General features: G+C 37.8%; 2 protein-coding genes across 5 annotated transcripts; both read left to right on the forward strand.

Moving 5' to 3' along the window:
• The first annotated feature begins 1,018 nt into the window (after nucleotides 1–1,018).
• Nucleotides 1,019–6,241, forward strand: LOC114456434 (transmembrane protein 151B). The gene is made up of 2 exons (XM_028438173.1): nucleotides 1,019–1,155; nucleotides 4,452–6,241. The coding sequence occupies exons 1-2, from the start codon at nucleotides 1,051–1,053 to the stop codon at nucleotides 6,051–6,053; spliced, it is 1,707 nt and encodes a 568-aa protein (XP_028293974.1). The 5' UTR covers nucleotides 1,019–1,050; the 3' UTR covers nucleotides 6,054–6,241.
• Nucleotides 6,242–9,388: 3,147 nt separating this feature from the next.
• lrr1 (leucine rich repeat protein 1) lies at nucleotides 9,389–17,558 on the forward strand. 4 transcript variants are annotated; one of them, XR_003672823.1, is made up of 6 exons: nucleotides 9,389–9,833; nucleotides 12,467–12,565; nucleotides 13,752–14,004; nucleotides 14,604–15,078; nucleotides 16,603–16,920; nucleotides 17,014–17,558. XR_003672823.1 is itself a non-coding variant. In XM_028438132.1 (6 exons), the coding sequence occupies exons 1-5, from the start codon at nucleotides 9,651–9,653 to the stop codon at nucleotides 16,856–16,858; spliced, it is 1,266 nt and encodes a 421-aa protein (XP_028293933.1). In that variant the 5' UTR covers nucleotides 9,389–9,650; the 3' UTR covers nucleotides 16,859–16,896; nucleotides 17,014–17,558. The 4 variants fall into 4 exon arrangements, 3 of the variants coding, with proteins under 3 accessions (XP_028293933.1, XP_028293932.1, XP_028293934.1); XM_028438132.1 differs by having other exon boundaries at nucleotides 16,603–16,896; XM_028438131.1 differs by having other exon boundaries at nucleotides 16,603–17,558.
• The last annotated feature ends 298 nt before the right edge of the window (nucleotides 17,559–17,856 follow it).

Raw genomic sequence — 17,856 nt, forward strand, 5'->3', positions numbered from 1 at the left:
ATATAAATGTATGATTGCATGTTCTCACTTGTTTGTCAGTTTAAAAGGCAAAAAACATCGTCACATTAAACTCGGTCTACTTTTTATTTACTGCTTTATTGCAGTTGTTTTATTATCAATATTATTATTATTATCATTATTATTATTAGAAATTATAAGAAAATACCACACCATGAAACAGTTACATAAAAATCTGTACCAAAAAAATCTTTCCAAGGTTTATACATCTGTAGGAGTTATGTAAGGATGTAGATTTGTGTCTTTATTATTCAATTAAAAAACAAATTTCAATCAAAAATACACATTTTAATCATATAAAAAAGTATTAAAATAAAAATAAAAAATTGCATTTGAATATTTTTTTTTCTTTGATTGAATTGGGTCAAATACAAAAAAAGATGACTTCAATTTAAAAAACAACAACAACAACAACAAAAAACTTTTACATTCAAAAAATAGTTTACTTCAATCAAATATTTTTTGCACTTTCTTTGATTAAAAATATTTATTTATTGACTACTAAAGGCACAAATCTACCTCAATCGTTATGTTAAACCGTTCAAAAATGTATGGAAAAAAATGTTTTTTTATACTATTAAAGTACAGGAATATTTCATGTAGAAACTCCGTCAGTCTTTTATTGTGAAGTGCAGCAGCTTGCTGTAAACGTCACATTGAGGTGCTGCTGACGCTGCATCTTCTTCTGAAAGCATTACGTAATGCAAGGCTGTTGTTTTTTCTCCACAGGAAACAGTGGATTTATCCTCCTCTGTGATCATTGGCCTCCCTTTAAACACCATCATGGTCAACATCTGCTGCCTCTGCTGCGGTGAGCTCCCCCAACACTACCCTTCTCCTCCTGGACACCCGGGGGCACCGCTGGACCCCCGCACCACACCGCAGCCTCAGCAACAGCAGCCCGCGGGCTCCGGCCCTGAGGATGCTGCTGGGCAGAGGGGGGCCCAGAGAGGGGGTGGGGGGGGCAAGCCTCCCAGTAAGAAAAAAGAGTGATCTCCACTTCCCATTGTGCCATGCACAGAAGAGCCCAGCATGCTGAGCTCAGACTCTGCAGAGGACAGTGTTCCCATTGAGGCTGAGGAAGAGGAGCAGGTGGAGGAAGAAGACTCAGCACCTGACACTGAAGTCCCAGAGGAGGTGGGTGTCTAATGTTAGCATTTAAAATGGACATTAATCTCACGTGAAAAACGTTTCAAACCCTTTATTTGGCACTAAAACAAAGATATTGTTGTATTATCTTATCAGCTCTATCCTTTGAAAAATGGGCAGTTCATGTTCAAAGATTAAAACAAATTTACGGCTAAGAAAAATATCCACTTGAATCAAATCTCAGTTAAATTTGACCATTTCAATTATTTCTTCTCTGAAGAAATCACCAAATGAATCAGAAACTGCTAAACAGGCTAACAGGCTTTTTTTTTAAATTTAATTTATTTTTAAAATTACCACTGAATTTATATACTCAATCAACAAGAGCTTAAAAATCTTTCTTGTAGTGATTAACAATCGCAAATATGGTAGATTCATCAACCTATTTAGTTTATAGTAATATCAATACTAATATAATAATACCTTTATGTTGTAAAGCACTTTACATTTAGTAATTTCAAAGTGCTACAGAAAAAAGGGCAGACAAATCCAACAGATGAAAGCAATAATAAAACCAACAGTGAATGAAATCAATAAAACGTAATTTAGCAGAAAGCGCTTGTAAAAAAAAAAAAAAGAATGAAAAAGAAAGGTTTTTAGGCTTTGTGGTGTATTTGCATTTGCTCTCATTCATTTTGATATTTTCCATCCAATATCACTTCATCAGTTGTATATCAGTCTGAGGCCCTTCGGTGTGGACGATACCGAGGTTAAAGCGTTTTCACTTTTCCTCTTGAGTCCCTTTTGTCTGTGTTGGTAACTGAGGTGGAACTGTCAGTGTGACAAGCACTCACTCCTCTGTGTGAGAGGCAGAAACTGGATGACTGGTCTGTCATCATAAATCCTTTCACTCTATGTAACACCGAAGCTTTTCAAGCGCACACGAGGTCATGTAGAAGAATGCCATCACAAGGCATGAACGTACCCAAGAAAAGAGCACGAAATGAAGGTCAGGGAGCTTTACGCTGCTGCTGCTGCTGCAACACAACTTCACTGAATCAGAATCAGAAAGTAGTTTAAAAACAGCAAAAGGAATCGACACACAATGGCGGCCATCTGCGGCGCCACCATGTTTAGATGAAAAGTGGGAAAACAGTAAAACTGAAATGTCAGAAGTTTTGGTGGTAGCTCGAAAAGTACAGTATATAACATTATTATTAATAAAAACAGTAATATTTATTATATATAATAATAGTATATTAATAATAAGTCATATTTTCACCTGCGTCTGTTTGATTTTTAGCAGGATTGTGTCAAATGTTCTTCACGGATTTTGACAAAATTGTAACCAAAGACAGACTTGACACCATGGAAGATTCCATTTTATTTTGGAGGGGTTCCAGATCAATATACTCTTTCTGACGTAGTTTCATAAATTAAAAAATCCTCAATTAAGATACTGAGTTTCATCCGGATCGGATCCGGAATGTGTATTTCATTGCAGTTTTTCATACAAAATAGGGGTGCCCATTTTTATTTTTATTTTTTAATTAATTGATTTATTTGAGAGGGACAATGCAATTCAACATAGATACAATATGAGTTTGCAGCTGTATATAGCTAATGCTAGTTTACAACTCCTGTCCTTGGTTGGGTCTTTATACTATACATTTGGACTTACTGTGTGGTTATTAATGAGGATAGAAACGTCTTCCAAGCCTTTAAAGTGTGAATCATCATGGTACCATGATCATTGCTTGGGGAAGGTTTGTGTTCTCTGAGTGCTCTTGTTTAAATTAATATGACACACCCTCACAGGTCAACAACCATCCAAAGACTCAACATATCAAAGCATTGACTGATTGTTTACTCCAACAGAGACACTAATAATAGGCTGTTAGTGACCCGAGTCCCAAAAAGTTAACGGAAATTGGAGAACCCATACCCTGAAGAACAACAACTCTGCTTAGAAATGATGGAATTTTCCAAAGATACATTAAAGTCTTTATGGTAACAGATAGAGATGATGAGCCTAGAGCTGTCAAAAGATGATCAGAAACTCACCAAACTTCACACACAGATGATCCGTGACGGGTCAAACTGTCCCCATACAACATTTTCACTTCCGATACGGTACCGATATTGGAGCTTTGCGTATTGGTCGATGCTGATATCGATCCAATTAAATATCAGCACAAATCATACATTCTTTTATGGCAGTGGCTATCCGTACGGTTGTCGTATAAATATACCGACATTTTATCCGTACGCAGCGCCCATATTTGGCCAGTTTAGGTCACGTGATTGGTCAGTCATTGGCCAGTTTAGGTCGCATGAGTAAGACTAAACCTTACCCTAAACCTAACCCTTAAAAATTGCTGCAATATTGGGTTATAACCTCACAATAACCCTAAGACGTTACGTACTTGTACTTTGGTTACCGTACCAATAGCACCGGGGGTTGTCCGCACGACAACCGTACAAATAGACACTTTCTTCTTTTATTACCTATTTTCTTGGTGTGGAATGTTCGAAAAGGCTTGATAAAGGGCGATGTAGATTTAGATTTAGACGTCTTTATTTATCCCAAAGGGCAATTGAGTTTTGCAGTCCACCAGGCCATACATACATTTACAACAGCAGACAAGACAATAAGTTATTGATATTTCTCAAACAGAGAACAGCAGTCAGCAACAGTAGGTAGGAGGAAAAACTGACCAATTCATCATTAAACAATGGGTTACATACATTTTAAACTCAAACATAATAATATTCTACAATTGAATAAAATAGAAATAAAAGTGAAAAGACCCTGAAAAATAACCTCAATAAATCCAATATAAACAAAAAAATTATGGCTAAAGGTGCTCGAGTCTGGAATGGACAGTTTGTTATGGAGATTTAAATGCAGGTCAATGTAATTCAATAACAATTTTTGTTTTGGTGATATCGTACCAATATCTGATTTAAATATGTGATTGAGACACCTTAACTAAAGTGACCTCTATTTAAATGTTTTACCGATTTTACCCTCAGAGTTCCACTAAGCCCAGATCTAAACACTAACGAACTTCTGGTATGAACCTGAAGATCTTCAGCGTTAAACCTCGACCAAGCTGTGAGGCATCAATACTACCAACGAAGCAACGTTGCAAAAAGTCTAATAACTGAATTCCTTAAAGTGTTCTTGAGTTTGATTTACTTTGTGCTTAGGAAAGCTGTGCAATTTATGGTTGAGCCAGATTCATTTTCATTTCCGCTCCAGGCCATGAAATCCTTGCAATGTTTCAGAGGTTCATTGGTGTAAGTGCTTTCTCTCTCTCTCTCTCTCTCTCTCTCTGCAGCAGCGTCCGGTGAAGCAGTCTCTGGGTGCATGTATCTACCACGACTCCCATTGGCGTTGCCTGCTGCTCTCCCTGCTGATGTACGGCTGCATGGGCGTGGTGGCCTGGTGTCGCCTGACCCGAGTCACTAAACTCAACTTCAACTCCGCCCTCACGTCTTCGTTCACTGCCACCTTCACCTCCAGCCTGCGAGGGGCCTCTGGAATGAGCATCGGGGGACACTCCATGATCTACCATGACAGTCCTTGCTCCGGTGGTTACATCTACATCCCCTTGGCCTTCCTGCTCATGCTCTACGTGCTGTACATAGCAGAATGCTGGCACTGCAGAGCCCGCAGTGTCCTGCAGTACAAAGCAGATGTGCACAGTGTGTATGAGCGTGTGTCGAGGATGCGTCAGGCGGAACCGTGCATATGGTGGAAAGCCATCAGCTACCACTTTGTTAGACGAACTCGCCAAGTCACCCGGTACAGAAACGGGGATGCTTACACCACTACGCAGGTCTACCATGAGCGTGTCAACACTCACGTGGCAGAAGGAGAGTTTGACTACAGTCAGTGTGGGATGAAAGACATTTCCCGAGACCTCAGAGATTTGGAAGGACAAACGGCAACGCGTCTGCGCTTCACCAAGTGTTTCAGCTTCACCGAGGCAGGCCCGGAAAATGATTACCTCAACCAGAGAGCAAGGTTCTTCTCTGAAATCGAGGGTTTGGATGATTATATGGAGGCCCGGGAAGGGATGCAGCTTAAGAACGTGGACTTTCGGGAGAACCTGATAGCCTATGTAGACCCAGACAGATTGCCCTGGTACTCGTCTCAGGTTGCCTTCTGGCTAGCAGCTCTGCTCATGGTCTCCTGGCCTTTGAGGGTGCTCACAGAGTACCGAACCGCATACGTGCACTACCGTATTGAAAAACTCTTTGGACTGGAGTATGTCCAGAGCAGCTCATCACCTCAAGCTGAGACCAGAGCTGTAGGGAACAGTATCAGATGTCTGATACCAAGAGTAGACACACTGGACAGCACTGAGATGGAGTGGCACATTTGCTGCAATCACCAGGTGATCCCCAGCTACTCCGAGGCCATGCTCATAGACACGGACACAGGAGAGTCAAACTCATCCTCCAACTGCTTCCTCATGGACAGCAGCCAGACGGCTCAAAGCTACGGGGCTTTTCAAAGTCAAGAAGAGTGCCATCAGTGCACGGAGCCGAACCGACAAGCAGCCAGAGCCAGCAGAAGGAGGACCCTCACCAGCTCCAGCTGCTCTTCAATCTTCTCCTGCCGTGGCGGCCTTTGCCGCTCCCGCCTTTCCTCGGACGCATCCCGCTTCTCTTTGTGCCGCATGTACGGCTCTCATCGCACCATGGCACTGTGGAGGAGCTACAGCAGTAACCTCACTGACCCTTGTTGTGTGGACGAGCACGGATGCAGGTCCGACTCCAGCCAGCTGGCCCTCAGTGACAGTCCACCGACCTACAGCGACGCACGATTCTTCCCTGTGCTCATCGTGCATCGGCTTGAGGGCAGAGAGGACGGCAGGGAGGGGAGACGTTACTACATCCGGAGAGGCTCGTCATGTGCAGAGACACCTTTATGAAAAAGATCATTGGCATTTCAAAGTCTAAAACACACGAGTAGGGCTGGGCGATATGGACCAAAACTCATATCTCAATATTTTTTCTAAAAAATGGTGTTATACGATGTGGATCTCGATATTTTTGACTCAATTAAAGTCTTACCAGAAAGACAATTCTGGGTTAAATTCGCTGATGCACGTTTAATAACAAACAGCTGCATAATATGTGCCACTTTTGGTTTTTTCTCCTGTAAGGGACAGCACGTGTGAGTGAGTTCTGTAGTGTGACACACTCAGTAATCCATCAAATGTTTTAATGCTGTTCTGAGAAGTTGTGAAAGCAGCAACTCCTAAAACGAGTTTTTTTTTTTTTTTTTTTTAAACCTATCAAATAAAAAATATATCGATATAAGCGATATTGTCATTTTCTATATCGCCAAAATAGAAATCACAATATATATCTCGACTCTCAATATATTTCCCAGGCCTACACACGAGTACTAATATGTATTTTCTATATTCTTGCTACAACACAGTGTCTATGAATCATTGACGTGTGATGATATAAACACATACATGTCTAATATTTCCTCTACACTGATCCGAGCATCCGATTTAGTTTACTTCACGTTACATTTAAACATGGGAATCAAAGCTTATCTAATTTGTAGCCATACACATACACTGTGTGCATCTTCTCTTTGTGTGAATCATTTTGTTTTGAAGTAAATGTAAAAAATGACACATGATCCAAGTTTGCACGCCTTTAAAGACACTATTCTATGTTCATTTACCCAAAAAATATATTTATGATTACAGATATTTGAGCTATTTGGATTTAAACACTATTTTATGAATTCTAACTTGGTTTTGTTGATGTCATTTATTGATTTGTCAAAGCAATAAAATCCAATCTGACAAATTATGGTATAAATATACAGTATTTATGAATATCATCAACACCCGTCGTTATAGGAAAGTAAATGTTTACAAATTGTTTAAAATTGACAAGCAAGAACTTTTTTTTCTACTCATGTTTGCATCCTTAGTGTTATTTGGCTTTCAACTAAAAAACAAGAGCTCACAGTTATCGTTTAGGGCTGAGATCACTCTGATCTGAGGCGACAATGTCACACACTTTCAGTCTCACAGCTCTCTGCTACATCTTCACTGCTCAAGTTCCAGGACGGCCATGCTAATTTTAGATGTGAGGTTTTGCTCCTGATATAAATATATCAAACAATCGAGGCAGCGGTGGAAATAACATCTGAGAATATAAGCAGGATAGAAATGCATCCAACTTGAGAACTTCTTTGTGAAACCCAAGAGAACATTACCTTTCTAATAGTTTTCCTACTTTTATCAAATTGTGTTGGCCTCCACTAGGGCTGCTCGACTATAGACAAAATAATAATCACGATTATTTCATCATAATTGAAATCACGATTATTTAAATGATTATTTGTCAACCAAAAAGTTATTTATTTTTTGTACAAAACAATGTAAAATCTATTCTTTCAAAATGAATAAAACGTGTACCACTGAATTAAACAACTCAAAGTTAGTAATATACGGCGTGTGCCAAGTTTTATTATTTGTAGATGTCCGAAATCATAGAAGTTTGTTTTATTTAGCATAGGGGTGCCCCGATTCGATATTGAATATCGGTCTGATATTAGCCTGAAAACAAATATCGGATACAAATTTCCAGATTTTCCAATTTATTTAATTGAAAAAGTTGTATCGGGACATCTCTAATTTAGTAAATAAAGTTTATGGAAAATAAAAATATATATATACATATATATATATATATATTATTTTTAATAATAGTTTATTTCTCGATTATGTTGTTTTTTTAATTAAAAATGTAATTATATTTTGATTAATTGCACAGCCCTAACCTTCACTGAGTTTACCTCCATGAGAAACGAAAGACAAATGAACTATTTCCAAGAGGCAGACTGAGCCCAATCTCAAGAAAGATGACTGTGCTTGACTAATTTTCATTTTTTACATAAACTATTCAATCTTGCAATTTGCAGCATTATTTCCAAAAACAATGTCTCTGGTCTACACGGTAGAAGCTGAAAATTAGTTGTAAGAAAATAAATCACAAACATTTGAGTCTTTATAAAAAATAATGGAATCATGGGTTATGGAAGAAGCAGAAAATGTATTATCTAGACCTGCTGTATAGTTCGTTTTTTTATTGCTATTAATTTTGCTCAGTATTACAAGGCCAATTTAAATCATCCACACATCAATATAATATACAGACCTGCTACGATCACATAGAAGATACTTCAGTCACCAACTGGATTATTTTATTCAGCTGCTTTTTTCAGAATAAATGAATTCAGATTATTTATTATTCAGAAGGAGGATAATTAAAAAATATATACATACTATTTATTTATTGCATAATTATCTGAATAATTAAGAATTAAAATGGAGCATACTTTCAGTTTAAAAGATAAATGAGGGGATTTTTCAAGAATTTAGACTTTAATATTCTATCACAGCAATGAAAATATTCACCAAAAATGTAATAATTTATTATTACACATTACCCAAAATAAAACGTTGCTCCCTTCCTTTCTTTTTTTCTTTCAATATTTTATTGAACATTTAGTCAGGCTCAGGACAAGAGAACACTACAAATATATAACATTAATAAAACATTACAATTATTTAGGAATGTACAAGTGTCCCTCATTGTAAAACGATAAACGTACGGTCACATTTTTTGTTTGTCATATAGTTTAATGTAGTCATACAACAATTTAATTTTGTCATGAACACATTAAAAGTTTGGGAAGAACTTTGTGTGTGATTTTTTTTAACTTTTTTTTAATGCTGTATTGAGAAACAAGTATTTTAACATACAGATCTTTCAAAAAAAAAAAAAAAAAAAAAAAAAAAATTACATATCCAAGCAGCAAAACAGAACACACACACACACACACACACACACACACACACACACACACACACACACACACACACACACACACAAATCATATACATGGGTTATTCAACATACAACATTAGAACTTTTGGATAGTCTTATAGTGCTTCTGTTTTGTTATGTTTTCAATGACTTCAATACATTTTTAAGATCAATTTTAAAAGCTTTAAAATTAGGAGATAATTTTTAAAAACTACATTTATATATAAAATGTTTGCCACATATCATCAAATTGTTAAATAGAAATTCAAAACCCGTGTCCTTCAAAAAAACGAACACATTTAACAAAATTATAGTGTGTGTAAAAATAAATACAGACAAAACGCTACTTCCGCCTCACGCTTGTGAAACGCTTGTGACGTCACTTCCTACGCGCGCAGATTAGGCTAACCATAGCTTCATTCTAGTCCTAATTGACAGCAGCACTCTGTTCTTCACCGCTCAAACTCCTTTAAAAAAACAAAACAAACCATTCTCTTGTCTTGGAAAGTCCCGTCTTTACTTCGCAAGGAGCAACCGGAGCTTGTTAACGAGTATCCACGACGTTAAACGCGGTTTTAGGGCAGTGTCTTCAGTATGTGACAAGCTACTGTTGATCGCCGCGCTGTAATGCGTGTTGTCCTGCGGTGCGTTCATAGACTGGTGCGATGAAGCTGCAGTGTGATGTGGAGGTGGTGAACCGCAATCTTCCTTCGTTCGGTATGAAAAGCCGGGGTAAAGGGACACGGGCCGTACTTTCTATCGGAAAACATATGGATAAAAGCAGCCAACGCAGCAATATCTACATGATGATCTGCACGGCAAAAGACCGAGTGGGCTCCAAGTACAAGGTATCTATTGTTTAATGTTTTAATGCAGGGGTGTCAAACTTAAGGGCCGCAGGCCAAATGCATCCCGCGACATCATCTGACTCGGACCACAGGGTGATTTGGCTTTCAATGTAAATTGCAGCGAAATCACTAATTATTTGTTAAAACTAAATGTTGGACACCTTTCAAAACTGTAAATGATTCGTTTGCAGACATTTATACAGGGAAATATGAAAATTAGGACACAAATGTTTGAAATTGCAAATTTCTATCTGCTAAAATGTACTTAAATTTTTCTACTCTCACCTATAGTTTAGTTATACGGGTCAATATTTGACCCCACATTAAAATTGGTTAGACAATTCTGTTTTAGACATTTGTAAATGCAAAAGACTTATTATATTTTTTTAATCTTACATTATGTGACACATTGCGTTCTCTGTTTTTAATCATTTGCATACTTAAACGGATGCATTATTTCTGTTTTTCAAGTTTTTGTTGGTTTTATACCATTTTTAAAAAAAAAAAAATATATTCATTCATGAAAACACTTAATTAATGGGGAAAAAAATGATATACACAACACAGCAGTGCCGAGAAAAGAAAACTAACGGAAGACGATAAACAATAAAAATTGTGCAAATAATAGGCAGTGGCTATCCGTACAGTTGCCATATCAATATACCGACATTCTATCCCTACGCAGCGCCCCTCATTGGCCAGTTTAGATCACGTGATAAGGTCAGTCATTGGCCAGTTTAGGTCACGTGACTAAGACTAAACCTAACAGTAAACCTAACCCTAAAAATGATTGCGATATAGGGTTATATAACCTAACCCTAGGAAGACGCTTGTCCATACGGCAACCGTACGAATGATGTGCTCACTGCTCATGCTCAACTATTTTGTTGTGGTGCCATGGTTTGGGCTTTTGATTTCCTTTTCTGATTATCATTGTCTGTTAAACATAAAGGTACACTTTAGTTTTATATCATCCAAGTCATTAAAGACTTGCTGTGGTTTTATGATCCATAAAAACCACTATCGGCCTGTCCATCTTGTGCACTTCATTCAAATTTGCAAATTGATTTAAAATAAAAGCTTCATAAAAATAATCATGGACCTGGTTAGTGAATGGTGGACCTCGTAAATTTACCTTCTTAAAGTGAGAACTCATATTGTCCTTTTCACACTTGGAAATCTCCCTTGTCCCATCAATAATAATAATACATTTTATTCATAAGCACTTTTCAAAAACTCAAAAACACTTTACAGTTGTTAAAACAACTACAAAAGTAAAAAAAAAAAAAAAACTATCAATAAAGGTAAATAGAGAAAATACATTATTGGAAACTTTGATACAGCTTCTCTCATTGGTTTTACAAAAGGGCTCAGATATGTGCTTCTTTCCCGGGTAGAGTCCGAAATACGCCCGCTGGAGACCCAGGTGCTTGGTGTTTTTGTCAACCAGGTGTCACCTGTGTGGAAGTGAGAGGACTGCCCTTGTTTCCATACTGCGGCTTCCATCGGTTTTTAAAAGTGCTCAGATCGGCCGAAAGTGACATCAGCAGAAAACCATGGTCACCTCCTCGAGTCCGAATGTGTGTATGATATTAATAATATAAACACTAACACTATTAAAACACTATAGATCTCTGGAGTAAAATTACAAACGCCGTTAGGTTGGAAATGTTAACAGAGTGGATGAGCTTGTTGGCGTTTTTATTCCTCTCGACCTATGGTGATTAAGATCTGTTTGAATATTGAATAATCATGTTATACCTTTGTGCAAATGGTACATCGGAAGCTGAGAATCAACTTTTAAATTATGTTACTTTAAAGGTAGACAAAGATCCTGTTACAGGAAGCGATTTATTTAATAGAATATTGTGTAAGACCCGTCAATGTTGGAGGTCTACCGAATAATCCATCAAGTATTTATACATTTTTAATAGGTTTTTGTTTTGATGTTCATTTATTTTGGAAAATTGTATTATCAAAACAATGAATTCTGTTTTTTTTTTCTTTCTTTTTTTTCCCATTGCTCAAAAAATAAAAGCGCATTAGAATATACACAAACAACATAACATCTGTACAAATGTTATACATAAACAATATGACATCATACTACTACTACTACTGATTTTAATGTTGATTTTTTTAAACTGTTAAATGTTTTCTGTTGCACTATTTAATCATGTAAAGCACATTGTGTATGAAATGTGCTGTACAAATACATTTGCCTTGTCCTTGCCTTATTACACATTACATTTTTATTGACCTTATATTGTGTGATGTTTTATTTTTTCAATGCGAATAGCAGAAAGGGACACCAAACAGTTGTCAGTCCACCACATTCTACCAATTTACAGATGATTTTTTTACCTATAAAAAGATACATAATTCACTGGTCTGTGTAATAAATGTAATGGAAATGGTTTTTAATGTCCAAACTGATCCTTTGGAAGCTTGTCAAATCTGTTAATTTGCATTTAACTCCATGGTGTGTGAAATGCGCTATAAAAATAAATTTGCCTTGCCTTCATGTCTGCACTTGTTTTTAAACGAATGAATCAATGATGATGCATAGCCATACCCACCCTGATGTCGGTTAGTATTTTTCCTCTCGTGACATTTCCTTCACTCTGTTCCAGCTGAAAGACAACATAGAGAAGTTCTTCACATGGTTTGTGGACGAAGGCAAAGCCACTGTGAGATTAAAGGAACCAGCTGTTGACATCTGTCTGAGCAAGGTACGGACTTGAGACACGGAGACGCACGTGATTTCAGATCACTGGATTAAAAAGGGTTAAAAAAAAAAAAAAAAACAACTCCGCCCTGAAAGGACTACAGTACTAAACAGACTCTTTGAAAGAGATTATGTCACAAACAAGGAGACGCTCTGAAAGTCAGAACCAAACATTTACACGTCGGACAGAATGTGTAAGAATTTTTTTATTTTTTTTAACCTTTTATAAATAAGATGATAAGAGTCTTTTTCAGAAATATTTTCATATTTCTTCTCCTGTGATGTAAACTGGGTAGTTTTTGCACTGTACAGACACGGATCTAGTTTAGCTTTGATGAGTGTGCTATGTCAGTCAGGGCTGCTAAATGTAGTTCATGTATTTCAGGAATGTGGTCTTATGGATCCACCTCTGAGAGAGAACAGGAACCTGATGTATCTGTTACCCATTAACATTCTGACCTCGCTATTTTTTTTAAAATTATATATATATATATATATATATAGACATTTTTTTCCAGTAATAATTCCTGCAGGTTCTTTTTGTTTTCTTTCTTGCTGGAATTATTATGCAGGAGTAGGGCTGGGCAATATATCGAGATTTAAGATATATCAAGTTTTCTATTTTAGCCTATATGCAGAGGACGAATTCCATTAATGTACTAACATTACATGGCCAATTAAAGGTGAAAGCCCCGATTTAATCTTAATCTTAGAGCAGATTTTGTATTAAAATACTCATTTTAGGATGTGCTGCTTTCACGACTTCTCAGAACAGCATGAAAAGCACATTTAAAAGGATGACTTAGTTTGTCCTAAGCCTCATTTTCCCCTAAACAAGCCACACTACAGAACTTACTCATACGTGTTGTCCCTTATAGGAGAAAAGTGGCCCACTTGTGCAGCTGTTTGGTAATAAATGTTCCTGTGTGGCATTTTGTGGTGGATGTTTTGTTTATTTTAATTTTTAATTTTGTAAAAGCACTTTGAGCTGCATTTTATTGTATGAAAAGCGCTTTTTATAAATAAAGATTGATTGATTGATTGATAGCCCTACGCGGAAATTAAGGAAACATCAAAGCAATCAGCAGATGCCTCTCAAGAAGACTGGCAGTTGACAGGAGATCAAAGTAAATTTTTTGAAAAACTGTTGTCTGAATAAATAAAACGTTGACATAATATTTTTTTCCCAGGCTGATGCAAACAGCTTGAAGAATTTCCTCTCAGCGGCTCGTTTGGCAGACAGAGGGAGTGACACCAGCAGCCTCCCTCTGTCCACGCTCACTCCCGTCCGCGCCAGAGACGTGGAGCAACCCAAGAAGAAACTCACCATCATCTCCAGGAAGGATTATCCTCTAACCTCCAACTTCCCGTACTCCCTGGAGCAGCTGCAGGTGTCGTACTGCAAACTATCACGTGTGGACATGCGAATGCTGTCGCTCAAAGGTAAAGCAACTCTGATGGAAGCTGGCCACTGATTGGCCAGGCTTAAATATGCATAGTTTTTGGATTGCCCTACAGTTTCCAGGGTTCTCACCAGGAATTTTTCACAGCGTAGGGGGATCGCGAGGTTCGCGTTGGCCAAATTTTGTAAAGTAAAGCCTTCCTAATCTTTGTTCCAGTTATCTGTTGAATTGATGAAGGGTCATGATGAATGTACTATAGTTAGAGAGTTACTCTAACTACTCAGACACTGTATAGACGAGAAATAACATTTTATTCAAAGCTGTGCATTTCAAATTTAAATGAGGTATTATGTGGGACCCGCAGGAATATTGGGACTGTTATGGACACGCCCTTGTTTCTTCATTATGCAGATTAAAAAGAGAGTTTAAACAACACAGCCACGCCTGGAAGTCCAAGTGTGCAACATTTATTACGACGGTACCAAATAAAAAAAGAAAAAACAACAGAAAAGCCCCCACGCTCATTAAACCGCACTGTAGGGGAGCAAAATGACAGGTTGCCCCCACGCTCAACAGCGCTAGCGAGAACCCTGGTTTCATTAAACATTGTGACGTTTATTTTTCACGTTTCTCCCTCAGCTTTACGAAAGCTCGACCTTAGTAACAACCACATAAAGAAACTTCCTGCCACCATCGGTGACCTCAGCTGCCTTTCTGAACTCGTCCTCCATAACAACCACCTGGAGGTGTTCAGCGAGGCCCTCTGCCTGTCCACGCTGCAGCGCACACTCCAGCACCTGGACGTCAGCCAGAACCGCCTGCACTCTCTGCCGCCTCAGTTCTGCCAGCTCCGTGAACTGGTGAACCTCAAACTGGACGACAACGAGCTGGTGTGTTTGCCCGTCCACATGGGCCGACTCTCCAAGCTGAGGTTCCTCTCTGCAGCGCACAACCAGCTCACCGTGCTGCCCAGTGACTTCCGTAAGCTGAGCTTGGAGAACTTGGACTTCTTTGGAAATCCTTTCATCCATCCCAACCCTCTGGACCACACGATGCAGCTCACGTTCCCTCTGACACTCCAGGAGATGGCCTCCAGAGCTGTGGCCAATCGTCGGTAAGATTCTTCCACCTCAGTGATGGATTCATATCAAGCTTCAAACCCAATGTATCTTCAGCTTTTGTGTTTTTTCCCCCTAGATTTTCTAACTGACAATTTAGGATTCGTACTAACATGTTGAGATATATACAGTATGTATTTATTGTTGTGGTATTTTCTGTTAAAAAAAAAATCCCTAATTATTTCACACTAAAATTTGCACATAATCCCATGGAGCCATGTGATCGGAGGTGTAATCCATCTGCTGTAACATTAAAAACACACACAGACAAAGCTCTGCATTCATTTTAATCAGAGGATAACACGATCACTACTTGAACCTTAACACATAGCGTGAGATTATGAACACGATTATGGTCAGAATTGGACATATTTGTTTCTCTGTCATGCTTTCTAGTCATGATAATGTTTCAAAAATTCAAGTGTGAGAAGGGCTGGGCGATATGTCAATTTTTCTAGTTTGGCGATATAGAAAATGACATTATCGCCTATATCGAGATTTATCTCTTTATTTTACTTGATTTATACAAATCACATCATACAAGTATTTAATATTATTTATACAGTAATGAAAAACAGTGTCCTTCGTTACAATGTTGGCATATATATTATAGATATATATTTTAGAGCTTATTTTGTATTAAAATACTAGTTTTAGGAGTCGCTGATTTTGTTACTTCTCAGAACAGCATGAAAAGCACAGTTAGATGATCACTGAGTGCGTTCTAACCCAGACCTACCCCTAAACAACACACTACAGAACTCGCTCACAATGCTGGAAAAAAGTCAAAAGTGATGCTTATTGTGCAGCTGTTATTAAATATGCCTGTGTGGCATTTTTCATCAGCAAATTTAACCCAGAATTGTCTTTCTAGTAAGACTTAGAGTTAAAAATATTGTGATGTACGATATAAATATCGTATATCACCATTTTGAGAAAAATTATTGAGAGATTAGTTTTGGTCCATATTGCCCAGCTCTACTACGTGTGAGGCATTTTATTTCAGGCTGAGGCCCAATTTTAAATGAAGGGCAAAATTTAAAAAAAACAAACAAAAACTAGTCAGATTCCATCTGTTTTCCACGATCATGGAAAATAGCACACAAGGTATTGTTACTCATATATTAAGCACTAGGGGTGTGTATTGCCTGGCATCTGGCGATACGATCCGTATCCTGACACGTAGGTCAAGATACGAGACTATACGATATATCCCGGTGTTAAAGTATAAGGCGATTATTGTGATTTTTTAAAAATATATATATATATATGACTTAAGAAACAACTAATCTGTGAATTTGTACACCTTCATGAGAGCATTAGGTATAAAATATATTTTATGTGCCCAAAAAAAATACAATCTGCCTGTGGCTTTAAAAAATAAAAAATCTATATGGATGCATTTTGAATCGAACCGAGAATCGCACGCCGTAATATCGCTATTGAGCACTGATCATATCATTTGAGAGCGTATCAGACACAGGAAGTTAACTGAGTATTATTCTGATTTCTTCCCACAGGATACCGTACGGACCTCACATAATCCCAGCTCACTTGTGTCGGGACCTGGAACTGGCCAAGACCTGCGAGTGTGGCCGCGTCTGCATCAGTTTCTACATCAAGGCAGCAGTGAGCATGAATCTGCATCAAGTGTCTCACACTGTGGTGCTGGTGGATGACATGGGGGGCACCGACGCACCCGTGCAGCAGCACTTTTGTTCCCTTTCGTGCTACTCTGAATTCCTGGACACGTCCCTACAGAGAGGAATGAGATGAGGAGGAATGTGTGGATCCCACTGAACAAACGCAGGAAGGTGCAGTTAATTTAGCGCTTTGTGGTAAATAGCTCTTTGGATTTGTTTCCATGTGAAATGATTGTGGGGAAAGTTATTTTTTTTGCTGCACTTTGACTATTTTACTTTTGTTTTCAGATCATAGAGCTATTTTTTATAACATCGAATGAAAAGAAGGAAGCATATACAGTTCTCTCACACTCTTATGGATGGAAAAAGCTGAAAGTTAAGCCAAAATGAATGTTTTTAATCTGCTCCCTGGAAATAATAATATTAATAAGAAAATGTTCCCCTGTTTTGCTACCTCTGACAGATAAATGCAGGCCTGTGTTCAGATGGATGGAGAATAAAGACAATTGTAAAAAGATGTTTTCCTACCCTACAAAATTTTATAAACAATTGTAACTTTTTGAATAAAAGCATTTGTTACTGTCTTACATTCTGTATTTGTACACTAAATCAATTTTTATTTATAGAAGTGCTTTTCATACAAGGAATGCAGCTTAAAATGCTTAAAACCAGGACGCTTTTGGCAGCAGATTTTCCCTGAAAATACTGTAATAAATGTACTGACAGCATCTAAGGAATAAAGTACCATATTTTTCGGACTACAAGGCACACTTAAAATCCTTTAATTTTCTCTAAAATCGATAGTGCGCCTTATAATCACGTGCGCCTTATGTATGAAATTAATGTCAAAATGTTTTAATACAACTTTGGTGAACTATGAAGCTGCACTGCTTGATGGATTTTTGGCGCTTTAGGGCTACCGTAGTCAGGCGCCTCGCGGAGTGATATGGACCTGTACTGTGCTTCAACATGCTGAATGGAAAAAGTGAGTGTATTGTTCTTTATTTTATGTGTTAAACCTGAACAATGTTGAGTTATTGTTAATGAGTTGAATAAAGTTTGACTTATCTGACTATTTTGTTTCACTTAACGTGTCTCAATAATAATAATAATAACACACCGGTGCGCCTT

The sequence above is a fragment of the Gouania willdenowi genome, chromosome 22, assembly GCF_900634775.1.
Source record: "Gouania willdenowi chromosome 22, fGouWil2.1, whole genome shotgun sequence".
Classification (NCBI taxonomy): Eukaryota; Metazoa; Chordata; class Actinopteri; order Blenniiformes; family Gobiesocidae; genus Gouania; species Gouania willdenowi.

Excerpts from the sequence above, each read along its gene's own strand:
- LOC114456434 (XM_028438173.1), top strand. The coding sequence starts at position 1,051 with ATGCTGAGCTCAGACTCTGCAGAGGACAGTGTTCCCATTGAGGCTGAG. Across the intron at positions 1,156-4,451 it reads ACACTGAAGTCCCAGAGGAG|CAGCGTCCGGTGAAGCAGTC; the intron begins GTGGGTGTCTAA and ends CTCTCTCTGCAG.
- lrr1 (XM_028438131.1), top strand. The coding sequence starts at position 9,651 with ATGAAGCTGCAGTGTGATGTGGAGGTGGTGAACCGCAATCTTCCTTCG. Across the intron at positions 9,834-12,466 it reads GAGTGGGCTCCAAGTACAAG|CTGAAAGACAACATAGAGAA; the intron begins GTATCTATTGTT and ends ACTCTGTTCCAG. Across the intron at positions 15,079-16,602 it reads AGAGCTGTGGCCAATCGTCG|GATACCGTACGGACCTCACA; the intron begins GTAAGATTCTTC and ends TTCTTCCCACAG.